At 36.5% G+C, this 14,045-nt stretch overlaps 1 protein-coding gene across 7 annotated transcripts in view; it reads right to left on the reverse strand.

The window, feature by feature from the left end:
- Positions 1 to 14,045, reverse strand: part of PCNX1 (pecanex 1) — a 169,027-nt gene that overhangs the window by 37,224 nt on the left and 117,758 nt on the right. For all 7 annotated transcript variants that reach the window (XM_086709392.1, XM_086709393.1, XM_086709391.1 and 4 more), the window contains 4 exons: positions 7,949 to 8,058; positions 7,459 to 7,564; positions 4,488 to 4,580; positions 3,690 to 3,840 (listed from right to left, as the gene is read on the reverse strand). In XM_086709392.1, coding sequence (XP_086565518.1) covers positions 3,690 to 3,840; positions 4,488 to 4,580; positions 7,459 to 7,564; positions 7,949 to 8,058 — 460 coding nt within the window. The remainder of the gene's footprint in view (positions 1 to 3,689; positions 3,841 to 4,487; positions 4,581 to 7,458; positions 7,565 to 7,948; positions 8,059 to 14,045) is intronic.

Consider the following 14,045-nt stretch of genomic DNA (forward strand, 5'->3'; position numbering starts at 1 on the left):
CCTGCTTCGGATTCTGTGTTTCCCTCTCTCTCTCTGCCCCTTCCCAGCTTGCTGTCTCTCTCTCTCAAAAAAATAAATTAAAAAAATTAAAAAAAAAAACTACTGCTCATTGACAGTGTCTGCAAACAACATCTATTCTGTAGCCCATGGGGATTCAAGGAATAATTTTGACTTTCAAGTCTTATTTAAGAAATACATTTTATAAGGCTATAGCTGCCATAGACATTGATTCCTCTGATGGATCTGGGCAAAGCAAACTGAAAAACCTTCAGAAAGAATTCACTACTCTAGATGCCATTAAGGACATTTGCAATTCGTGGAAAGAGGTCAAAACATCAATATTAACAGAAGTTTGGAAGTTGATTCCAACACTCCTGGATGACCCTGAGGATTCAAGACTGCAGTGGAGAAAGTCACTGAAGATGTGGTAGAAATAGCAAGAGACCTAGAATTAGCAGTGGAGCCTGAAAATGGGACTGAACTGCTGCAGTCTCAGGATAAAACTTGAATGGATGAGGAGCTGCTTCCCACGGATGAACAAAGAAAGTGGTGTCATGAGATGGAATCTACTCCTGGTAAAGATGCTGTGAAGACTGTTGAAATAACAACAAAGGGTTTAGAATATTACGTAAACATAGTTGATAAAGCAGTGTAGGATTTTGGAGAACGACTCCAATTTTGAAGGAAGTTACTTACACTGTGGGTAAAATACTATCGAATAGCATGCTACAGAGAAATCACTCGTAAAAGGAGTCAACTGATGTAGCAGACATCATTGTTGTCTTATTCTAAGAAATTGCCACAGCCACCCCAACCTTTGGCAACCACCATCCTGATCAGTCAGCAGCCATCAACACTGAGGTGGGGGCCTCCACTAGCAAAAGGATTACAACTCGCTGGAAGCTCAGATGACGGTCACCATTTTTTGGCAAGAGAATTTTTTTAAAAAGGTATGTGCACTGTCTTTTTAGACATAATGCTCTTGGCACACTTATTAGACTACAGGGTAAACATAGCTTTTATATGCATTGGGACACCAAAAAATTGACTTGTCTTGCTTTATTGTGATATTCACTTTATTGCAGTGGTCCACAACCAAACCAGCAATATCTTCCAGGTATGCCGATAGTTTGGCAAAGTGATGTGAAAGGAAAATCTTACAGCACAAACTTGTCTGTGCTATAAATAAATAATGTAAGAAATCCAGTATTTCAATCAGTTGTCAACTTCTATGAATTCTGATACACGTTCAGTTTTGCAACTTAGATGTGACTTAAATTTAGATGAGGGGCGCGAGGTGGCTCTGATCTCAGCTCAGGTCATGATCTCTTTGTGAGTTTGAGCCCTGCATCAGGCTCTGCGCTGTCATCAGATAGCCTGCTTGGAATGATATGAATTCCCTTTCTCTTAGCCCTTCCCCCGCTCATTCTCCCTCTCTAAATAAACTTAAAAAATTTTTAGATGAATTTCCTTTTAAATTTTAATTCTTGGCTCAGGTCATGATCTCACAGTTCGTGGGTTCGAGCCCCGCGTCAGGCTCTGTGCTGACAGCTCAGAGGCTGGAGCCTGCTTCACATTCTGTGTCTCCCTCTCTCTCTGCCCCTTCCCTGCTCATGCTGTGTCTGTCTCAAAAATAAATAAACATTAAAAAAAAATTAAAAAAATAAATAAATTTTAATTCTTGAAACCTCAATTTTTAACCATAACTTTTTCTCATTTATGCCTATAACTTCTGGGGAAAAGTTAGTAAGATTATGAGACTGCCCTTTCTCCCAAAAAGAAATAAATGACCTACTAAAATTATCTGTTTTTAAAATCTTAAAGTACGTGTGTGTACGGGCATATGTATGTGTGTATCTTATGTACATCTTGGAACATATACGAAAGTATGATATGTTTTAGATTCACACACTTCATAGAAGTCATTGCACTGTCAGTAATGTTTTTTATAATACTTTCACCTTATTTCATTGGGGAAAGTATCTAGGATAAACCGAAAGATTTAAAATAAGGTTCTCTAGCTATCTGAAAACATAGCTGGCTTCAGGAAATGCTCTAATGAATAATCTTTTTCTTTTCATTGCTAAAGTCAATAGAAGGGAAAAGAAATAAACTTTGCTAATACCTAGTGCTTTCAATAAGTCAAACATGTTATACTGATTCAAAATTTATAAAACTTTAGACTCAATATTTTGTTAAGATCAAAAAAGAAATAATTATGATCAATGACTTACTGTAAGGAAAACTGCTCTTCAAAACAAATTGGATACACTTGCTATTTTTTATATATGAAAGCAATACTAACAGTTCACTATCAAAATAATACATCATTCTACTAAGTTCTTTTCCTGACTGTATGAAAGAACCAGTACAGATTGTCATACAGCTTTATGTCATTTTCTCTTAATTTTTTAAATTTTTGTTTATTTATTTTGAGAGAGAGAGAAGAGGAGGGACAAGGAAGGAGGAAGGGAAAGGAAGGGAGAGAGAGAGAGAGAGAGACAGACACACATGGAGGGAGAGGGAGAGAGAGAATCCCAAGCAGGCCCCACACTGTCAGCACAGAGCCTGACGCGGGGTTTAAGCCCATCAATCATGAGATTATAACCTGAACCGAAATTAAGAGTCAGACACTCAACCGACTGAGCCACCCAGGTCCCCCATGTCATTTTCCCTTATTAAAAGGACACATAAGAAGTATGCACAATGCCATTACTGCAACCTACAGGTTAATGTTTCATTATCTCTTCAGGATCAAACTGGTGACCAAGGTTTCAGTCCCATGATGCTCTAAGCAATTTTACTAAAAGGCCCGAGAAATTTGCTTTGAAAATGCAAAGTCAAGTTTGTAATAGAAAACTTCCAAAGTCTTCAGAGTTCTCTAAACAAGTTAATTTATCTTCAAATAATTGAGGAATTTACTCTTTATAGTAATTCATTAACTGAAAAAAAGGTTTGAGGAAAAACCACTGGTTTGCTTAATCACTGATATATAATGAATGATGACATAGTTATGAACTTTTATTATTTCCCTAAAACGAGCAAGTATGGGATATTGCAAGTCATGGGGCCAATGAAGAAAGACCAAATACTTACAATAAGAAAGACAAGTTAGGATTTAAAGTGGACTGGCCTTCTACCTCTTTCTGAGTCATTTTATGCTTTACCCCAAAATCTGAACAAGAACAATTACAAATGTTTTAAACTTCTTTTCATCCCATCAACTCTTTTATACCTTTCTCTGGTAGGACATAGTGTCTCTGGTGGAAAGAGGAACAAAATTCTCTCTATTCCCCCTATGCTTTGAGCTAAAAATATTTCAAATAGAAATCTTAAGGAGGACTGGGTTGCCTGTACACAGAAAAGATTTAAGGAAAGGGTAAGGACTGGAAAGAGAAGCCACAAACATGCACAGAAGGATTTGTCAATGAGAGGTCTAGGAAGAACAATACAGAGAGGAAGTAAATTTTATTCTGTGGAAGCCGGGATTGTAGCATTGACATTTATACTTCAACTGAAATTAAAGCATCCTGAAAAAGGTTTGACTCATCACAGCTTCAAATCTAAGTATAACAAACACAAGCCACAGTGTTACTTAATGATACTTATTTAATGGTCTCTGTTAAAGTGTAAAAAAAAAAAAAAAAAATCCACAATATTAAACAGAGGAGTATTAGTGAAATACTTACTCCGAACTTCATATTGATTATACTCCACTGTCTTCAGCAGAGGGTGAGAAAAACAGTGCCATGGTAGCTGTTTTCTAACTTGAGGCAGCACATAATGGGTTACAAAACCTACAAAGCCGACCAATGCATATAACACATACTTGAGAGCAGGCTAAAAGAAGAATAAAATTGAGAAAATTAAAAGTGATTTTGAGAACCACAGAACTCCTAATGTGTCAGTCCAATTTCTACTTATTAACAGAAAATAGCAAAGTCAATTTGAGAAGGTAAGAACTAAAATCTGTCAACATTTTACACTGTTTTATTATGTAGTTTTTCTGAAACTTGTACCAGCGTTGCCCCATACGATCAATCGATACAGAGAAAAGTGGTGGTATGTCACATCCGACATCAATTACTAAATGATGTCTTGGGCTTTCTCTCTCTAGGATCACTGGCTCTGGGGGAAACCAGCTGCCCTTCTGTGTGGATACTCAAGCAGCTAATGGTAAGGGCACATGGAAAGGACCTTAGATCTCTGGCCAATGGTCAGTAAAGAACTAAGTCTTACTAACAGCCTCAGTTGATGGCAGCCCCAAATAACTGCAGCATCATAACATATCCTGAACTAGGACCATCTAGCTGAGCTACAATTATAATCAGATTCACGACTCAGAGAAACCATGAGAAAACAAATATTTGTTATTAAAACCAAACAAAACATCATATATTTCAGCATTATGGACAAATATTATAATAAAAAAATTAGCCTAAACAAAATTATTTTCCCCCAATCAAAAGATCAAAATGATTCCTTACCTGCAACACTGTGAACACCGTGCTTACATGAATAGCAAAATACAGCACACCAATTACAATGCATACTACTAGGTCAGATTGTAAACGCTCACTCTGTGGAAGAAAACAGAATTAGCCAACAATTACATAAAATTTTAAAAATATGTATTTTTTATTCCCAACTGGCAAAATATAAGAAATAATTTTTCATTGACCCTATTCTTCTAGATAGCTCTTATACATAACAATTGGCTATAAGTCTTTTCTTCTTCAATTTCCTGATATCTTGGTTTAATACTGCAATACCAAGGAAATTAAGCTAGTTCCACACATGGAAGGAAAACTTCCAAACTCTTTCTATGAAGCTAACATTACCTTGATTCCAAAACCAGACAGAGACCACACTAAAAAGGAGAATTATAGACCAATTTCCCTGATGAACATGGATGCAAAAATCCTCAACAAGATATTAGCCAACCAGATCCAACAATACATTAAAAAAATTACTCACCACGACCAAGTGGTTTATACCTGGGGTGCAGGGCTGGTTCAATATCCACAAAATAATCGACGTGATACATCACATCAATAAAAGAAAGGACAAGAACTATATGATCTTCTCCATAGATGCAGAGAAAGCATTGGACAAAATACAGCATCCTTTCTTATTAAAAACCCTCAAGAAAGTAGGGATAGAAGGATCACACCTCAAGATCATAAAAGCCATATACGAAAGACCCAATGCTAATATCATCCTCAATGGGGGAAAACTGAGAGCTTTCCCCCTAAGGTCAGGAGCAAGACAGGGATGTCCACTCTTGCCACTGTTATTCAACATAGTATTGGAAGTCTTAGCCGCTGCAATCAAACAACACAAAGAAATAAAAGGCACCCAAATCAGCCAGGAGGAGGTCAAACTTTCACTCTTTGCACATGACATGATACTCTATATGGAAAACCCAAAAGATTCCACCAAAAAAAGTGCTAGAACTGATTCATGAATTCAGCAAAGTTGCAGGGTATAAAATCAATACACAGAAATGGGTTGCATTCCTATACACCAACAATGAAGAGGAAGTGAAATCAAGGAATCAATCCCATTTACAATTGCACCAAAAACCATAAAATACTTAGGAATAAATCTAACCAAAGAGGTAAAAAACCTATACACTGCAAACTATAGAAGCTTATGAAAGAAATTGAAGACATATAAAAAAAAAAAGGGGGGGAAAATATTCCATGCACCAGTATAAGAAGAACAAATAGTGTTAAAATGTCAATACTACTCAAAGCAATCTACATATTCAATACAATACCTATCAAAATGACAACAGCATTCTTCACAGAGCTAGGACAAATAATCCTAAAATTTGTATGGAACCAGAAAAGACCCTGAATAGCTAAAGCAATCTTGAAAAAGAAAACCAAAGCAGGAGGCATCACAATCCTGGACTTCAAGCTGTACTACAAAAGCTGTAATCATCAAAACAGTATGGTACTGGCACAAAAACAGACACACTCAGATCAATGGAACAGAACAGAGAACCCAGAAATGGACCCACAAGTGTATGGCCAACTAGTCTTTGACAAAGCAGGAAAGAATATCCAATGGAATAAAGACAGTCTCTTCAGCAAGTGGTGCTGGGAAAACGGGACAGTGACATGCAGAAAAATGAACCTGGACCACTTTCTTACACCATACACAAAAATAAATTCAAAATGGATGAAAGACCTAAACGTAAGACAGGAAGCCATCAAAATCCTCGAGGAGAAAGCAGGCAAAAACCTCTTTGATCTTGGCCGCAGCAACTTCTTACTCAACATGTCTTCAGAGGCAAGGGAAACAAAAGCAAAAATGAACTATTGGGATCTCATCAAAAAAAAAAAAAGCTTCTGCACAGCGAAGGAAACAATCAGCAAAACTAAAAGGTAACCAACAGAATGGGAGAAGGTATTTGCAAACAACGTATCAGATAAAGGGTTAGGATCCAAAATCTATAAAGAACTTATCAAACTCAACACCCAAAAAACAAATAATCCAGTGAAGAAATGGGCAAAAGACATGAATAGACACTTCTCCAAGGAAGACATCCAGATGGCTAACCGACACATGAAAAAATGCTTAACATCACTCATCATCAGGGAAATACAAATCAAAACCACAATGAGATACCACCTCACACCTGTCAGACATTCAGAAATATCCTACTATATTTAACATGAAATGTCCTTTGACAACATGGAAACTAAAGCCAGAAAAAACTGAATTCTATTGTGAGGCAGTTTTGTACTTCTAAAGTTTTCTGAAGAATGTGTTAACAGCTCAAGTTCAGTAAAGGTAAGTAGTATAACTCATGACTGATATAAATACAGTTTTTCACAAATGGAAATAATCTAAAATAACTTAGAAAAAGAATGTTTTATGCTATCTCCATAAAGCTGATAATTACTAATACATAAATTCACTAAATTAGAAAATTTTTAAATTACCATATTTTCTTAAATATATTTAATTAGCAAAGAAAATTGCTCTCCCCTTCAATCTGAAAAATAAACACACACACACACACACACAAACACACACACACACACTTTTCAGGTTGCTCTTGAGAAAGAAAATACACTAAATGACTAGCAGATGATTTACAAGGACATAGTTTTTAACAACAAGAACAACACAAAATCTGATTTATGTTAATACTCCTCTTTCAAATCCCAGTTTAACCTGAACAGGATTAAGAATTCTATAAACAATGAAATTACTTCATTTCACCTAATCTGAAAATGAATGTTTAGCACACTGTTTTAATTACATAGAAACAAACTTGGAGGAATGAGCATTTCATTAACAGGTTAAAATCTGACATAAAGGTAATCAACAACATACAGCTATACAAACATTTTCTCCCAGTTACAAAAGGCCTTCATGAGACAACATGATGAACTGTCTAAACTTTACATATTTCAGTGATTGTAAAAAGTTAAGACTTACAACAGAATTTCTAAGTTTTTCAGGCAGTGGATCTTTTACTTCAGACAGAGGATCTTCTGGATTTTTCTCTTCTGTTTTTGGAAAAATCTTAGATTGCACCAAAGAGCTTGAAATTTTAAAAAATGAAAAAAATAATAAGAAATACATTCATAACCTGAAAACCAGTACTTAAAGGCAAATGAAACTTATGATAAAAAATGAAGTGTTTCAAGTACATTTAGTCATTAGCAAATGAAAATGCCTAAAAAATTTAAGATGTTATAAATAAGCATACAATGAGAATATTTTTATTAAAATATAGTTTTAATACTTTTTAGGAAAGAAAACGCTAACAAATATTCTCAGCCAAATTGGCTAGAATGTTCCAAAGTTAATATATTTGAAACTTAATATAGATTAAGTGAACGGTACTTTGACAAGGCAGTGGGAAAGTTAAACTTGAAAGAAATGTGAACTTATGTTTAATTCGGTAACCATTGATTTTACTTACAAAAGTACAGAGGGATCACTGCTTTGTCGACTGAGATGATAGGATATTGCCACTAATAAACCACAAAAAATGGAGAAAAGTACTGGAATATGCTGGCCATCCCAAGAATCCTGTTGGGGGGAAAAAAAAGCTTCACAGAAAAATCTGCTTCTCACTTATCATCTATCATACAGTCCTTTTATGTCAGTATTTTGGAGGAAGATAATTAAATTCAACAGAAACTTGTCAGCTATATTATTAATTGCATTTTATTCCACATAAATTTAGATTTATTATTTTTTAATGAGCTAGAATCTAGCTAACTAGATCACCTTCAGATAGGAATAATACATTTGCTTCTGCTATGTCCTCCTGTCCAATTCTTTCATATTTTAAGTGGTATTAAGCTTATGGTAAGCTACGTTCTCCCTTTAGAAATACAAAGGAACTTGGTATACCACATGTTTGATTATATATAATAATAAATCAGGGAAAAGGCAACAGATTGTACAACACATTAGGTACAGAAGAATATTCACACTGGTGTGCTTTTGTCCTGATACCTTTGCTCATAATATGCCATTATATCTTCCAGAAAGTTGAGTAGGCATTCAGTGCTCTTGAATAATGAACTCCATATTCCCCATAATAAATAATGCAAAGGCTAGCTTCTAAAGCCAACCAAACGTGGATGTGGATATGTCATGTCATGTCTGCTCACTGCAATTATCTCTGGAGTCTACTGGCATGGGAATTGGCAGACAGTAGATAATACTGATGAAAGGAATAGTTAGAAGTTCTTAAGTATGGCCTATGACGTAAACAGCACTCTATTCCTTCTTCTTTCTCTGGGGATTCAAGAAGGGAGAATGGTAGGAGTGGAAATCCAAATTGTGTTTTATTATACAACTTGCTTCCCTCCACCCCATTTAATAACAGTCTTGAAAATTATTACATATCATAACATACAGACCTTTTTTTAACGGCCACATCAAAATATCATTATCATCATATTGAACATTATGTGTCAAGCCCCATTCTTAGATCTATGCTAAGTATTTCTTAAACAATTCTCACTACCATCCTTGAAGATATGTTCTATTGCTCCCCAATTCATAGGTGAGAAACTTAGGCACTTCTAGAGGATACAAGTATTTTGTTAAGTGGTAGAGCCAGGAACTGAACCTCCAGATTCTGGATTTGCTGAGAAGGAAGTTAAACAATATAGAAGAGTTTGAGAATGCAAGAGAGATAAATACATAAGGAAAAAAAGAAAAAGAGAAAACAAAATGTGTGTAGGAATAGCATTTGCACAGTGATAATAAGGGAAACATATGAGGTGTACAAGAGAGATAAGGAAGACCATAAGGGAGAGAGGTGGGGTGAGAAGTGAAAGATAAGTTAAGCCTACAATGGCCATAAAGCACAGTCCATGGGTAATACCTAAAATTTGACAAAATATAAGAAGTGTGAGTTAGTTAATTAAACATAGGGAGGTAAATACCAAAAGAATCAGCTCAAAGAACTGAAAGTGGTAACTCTGAGGCAGGGATAAACAGGTAGGAGATTTTTGTTCCTAGCGATAAGTCTTGTAGAAATACCTGACTCTTTGAAATACATACAAGAACAACTTTACTGAACATTAAATCTAGGGGTGCCTGGGTGGCTCAGTCGGTTGAGCGTCTGACCCAGGCACCCCCAAATTTAGCTTTTAATGAGCTAAAAAGTTCAAGGAAAAATGGAAGAGTAACAGAAGGAAGCAGAAATCAGAAAATAATAATGTAAAAGTCCATATTAATGAATAGATAAAAAGGAAAACCATTTCTAAAGGCATGCAGTGATGTCTCCCAATGTGTCTAACTGCCTAGAAGCAACTACTGTTGTCAATTTCTTGTCTATTCTTCCATAATTACTCTATGTCTATACATACAAGTCATTGGTGTATGTGTGTTTTAATATTTTTTAATGTTTATTTCTGAGAAACAGAGCACAAGCGGGGGAGGGGCAGCAAGAGAGGGAGACACAGAATCCGAAGCAGGCTCCAGGCTCTAAGCTGTCAGGATAGAGCCCAACGCGGGGCTCAAACTTGTGAACTGTGAGATTATTACCTGAGCCGAAGTTGGACACCAACTGACTAAGCCACCCAGGTGCCTGTGTGTGTTTGTGTGTGTTTTTAAAGCACAAAGGAAACATCCATTTTGGGGCATATACCTTCTTTCTGATTAAAAGAAATACATTACCTTCCTTTTTATTGAAAACACACACATACACTCAAGAAAATGTGATAGATATATATATAGATAGATATATAGATATCTATCTATATATATATCTATCACACATTCAGGAATATTATTCAACCTTAAAAAGGAGGAAAATCTTTTCATTTGCAACAACATGGATGAAAGTGGATGGCATTATAATAATTGAAATAAGCCAGACAGAGAAAGGCAAACACTGCATGGTGTGTGTGTGTGTGTGTGTGTGTGTGTGTGTGTGTGTGTGTGTTTTAACAAAAAGTGGAATTTATAGAAACATAATACAAAAGTGGCTGCCAGGGATTGGGATGTGGGGGAAATAGGGACAGGTTGGTAGAAGAGTCCAAACTTTCAATAAAGGTCTAGATGGAGGGTGCCAGAAATGAGTGCAGGTAAAAAGGTATGAACACTTCCAGTTATAGGGTAAGTCATGAAAATGTAATATAAACCATGGTGACTGTATTTAATTTTTTTTAATGTTATTTTTGAGAGCGAGAGAGACAGAGCATGAGTGAGGGAGGGGCAGAGAAAGAGGGAGACACAGAATCTGAAGCAGGCTCCAGGCTCTGAGCTGTCAGCACAGAGCCCGACGTGGGGCTCAAACCCACGAACCGTGAGATTATGACCTGAGCTGAAGTTGGATGCTTAACCAACTGAGCCACCCAGGCGCCCCTGTGGTAACTATATTTAATAACACAGCATTGTGTGTTTGAAAGTTGCTAGGAGAGAAGGTCTTAAAAGCTCTCATCAGGATATACATTAAAAAACCTTTGTAACTGTGTGCTGAAAGATGTTAACTTGACTAACTGTGGTGATCATTTCACAATACATACAAATATCAAATATACATTGGAAACTAATATAATGATATATGTCAATTATACCTCAATTAAAAAACTAAATAAAAATAAACAAAATCTTTTTTTAAAAAGGATAAGGTCTAAGGCTCTACTGTGTAACAGGACTAGACCTGATAACACTGTATTATATCATTGAAATTTGCTGAGAGTAGAACTTAAATGCTCTCACACACAAAAAAGATATGAGGTGATAAATGTATTAATTAACTTGATGAGAGAAATCCTTTCATAGTGTGTATGTGTATCAAATATCACATACACTTTTAGTAGCTTACAATTTTGTCAATTATACTTCAATAAATCTTGAAAAAAAACAAATGGTTTCTCTTGAAAATCATTCCATATTAGCACCTAAAACTCTGTTTTAAGTCTGCAGGTTTAGTGTAATGGGTGACACCTAAAAGTAAAATGTCTAATAGAAACACCACTTCCAATAACGAAGGAAAATAATTTATCTTCCTGCCTGCCTTTAGGATACAAGGTTCTGGTTTGCAGTTTTCTAATTGCTAGATAATTATAGTTAAACAGCCCTTTGTGCACTGGGCTAGAAAAGTTATCGCACTGCTGTGACTGCAACTTCTAAATAACGACTCAGTTTCCAAAACAGGACTCAAAGCACAGATCTAAAACCTTTACACCAGGATGGTTTACAGGCAGTACACCTGGGAGAAGCTTGCATTTGGATTTCCTTGTCTCTAATTGCTTCCTGGGATTAGCCCCATCAAGTATTTCCCTCTCTACTGGGTTTTCCCTCTCTCCTTATAAATGTAATCAAGTCTTAGATCTTTCTAAAAAATAAAAACTTGAGGGGTGCCTGGGTGGCTCAGTCAGTTAAGCATCCGACTTTGGCTCAGGTCATGATCTCAGAGCTGGTGGGTTGGAGCCCTGCATCAGGCTCTGTGCTGACAGCTCAGAGCCTGGAGCCTGCTTTGGATTCTGTGTCTCCTTCTCTCTCTGCCCCTCCCCATGCTTGTGCTCTGTCTGTCCCTCAAAAATAAACATTAATATATATAAATAAATAAATATAAAAACTTGGAAACAACCTCCACTATGTAAAAATTTCCCAACTGTATTTTAGAAAGAGTATCTTACAGGGCACCTGGGTAGCTCAGTCGGCTGAGTATCCAACTCTTGATTTCAGCTCACTTCACTGATTTCAGTCTGTGGGATCGAGCCTCACTTTGGGCTCTGTGCTGAAAGCAGGAAGCCTGCTTGGGATTCTCTCTTTGCCCCTCCCCAGCTCACGTGTGTACGCATTCTCTCTCGAAAAAAAAATTTTTTTTTAAGCTTTTAAAAAAGTATCTTACCTTAATCCTTAATATTTTGCAAACTCAAGCTTGTATTAATCTAGCTTCCTCAGCCAAAACACCAAAGAAGCTGTTTTATTGAAGTCACCCATCACCTATTAACTGCCAAATGCAATAAAAGCTTTTTTTCAGACAATATTGCCTCTGAAGTGTCCTTTGTGGGATTCTGTTCTATCCATCACTTAAATACCGGCATTTTCCAGGGTTCTATTTGCATCCATTTCCTCGTATCAATCCAGGTTAGCAGTCTTTTATTTACACTTTAATGAATTCTAAATCTTTTAACCATTACCTCAAACCTCTCTACATATCACTTCCTACTATGCATCTCTAGATACCCCATAAATATCAACAAATAAATGTGTCCATATATGTAAACAACCACCTTCCTTGCTAAACTCAAAGATTTGTAATCTTAGGCACAAGTATCTCTATCTAACCATTTGTTCAAGCCAGACCCTACCCAGAAGTCATACTGGACCCTCTTCTTTTTTCTCATTATCCATAGAGTCCCTAAATATATTCACTAAATCCAATTTTAGTTAGGTCCCTCTTAATTTCAAGATTGCAACACAACTGACCCACTTCTGATCCTTCCTGCTTATATTTCAATCTCCTTCACACCAGAGACCAAGTAATCTCTCTGAAATGCAACACTGATCATTTCTTTACCTTACATTGAATATTCGGATGGCCTTTCATTTCCACCCCAAAATGTTCAGGATCAAAGATATTTCATAATGCAGCCATTGCTTTCCTTTCCAGCCTTACCGAAAGCCATCTTTCCGCATGTACCCAAACCTCCAGCAATTCCAAATTATTTGCTGTTTCCTGTACATAACACACTTTCTTTACAACTCCATGGCTCTTTATCCCTTGTCTCAACTAACAAATTTCTATTTGTCTGTCTTTGGAAAATTATCTTTAATTCCTTTTGACTGAATAAGGTAGTATCTTAACTTCTGTACCTGTACCACTCTGTTTTCATAGCCTTCCTCATCCTCTACTCAAAGTGCTGGCTGACTCATTAATCATAGCTAACATATAAGCAACTTAAAAGCAGGAAATGGTGTTTAGCACAGTACTGGGCACACGGTAAATACTCCCTAAATGCAAATGAATAAATGATGCAAGAAAGGATACCATGAGGCACTTTTCTTAGTCCTTGCAACCCTATCATTCTCTGATTATCTTGCATTAATTATAAAAAAAATAATAATAATGCCATGGGTTACGAGTTGTGTACAAGAAATCTGGGGCATCTGGGTGGCTCAGTCGGTTAAGCATCAGACTCTTGATTTCAGCTCAGGTCATGATCTCACAGTTCGTGGATTTGAGCCCCACATTGGGCTCTGTGCTGACAGTGCGGAGCCTGCTTGGGATTCTCTCTCTCCCCCTCCCTCACTGCCCCTCCTCCCACCTCAAAATAAATAAACTTTAAAAAAAATTTTAAGAGTTGTTTACAAGAAATTTAAATTTTTTATGTTTACAACTTGGTGATAATCTTCATTTAATTTTATTTATTTTGAGAGAGAGAGAAAGAGAGAGCATGAGTACACAAGCAAGGCAACAGCAGAAAGAGAGGGAGAGAGAGAGAATCCCAAGTAGGCTCCTCAGTGTCAATGCTGAACCTGATGCGGGGCTGGATCTCACAAACCATGAGATCATGACCTGAGCTGAAATCAAGAGTCCA

The sequence above is a fragment of the Puma concolor genome, chromosome B3, assembly GCF_028749965.1.
Source record: "Puma concolor isolate L17-30 chromosome B3, mPumCon1.1.hap2, whole genome shotgun sequence".
NCBI classification, from domain to species: domain Eukaryota; kingdom Metazoa; phylum Chordata; class Mammalia; order Carnivora; family Felidae; genus Puma; species Puma concolor.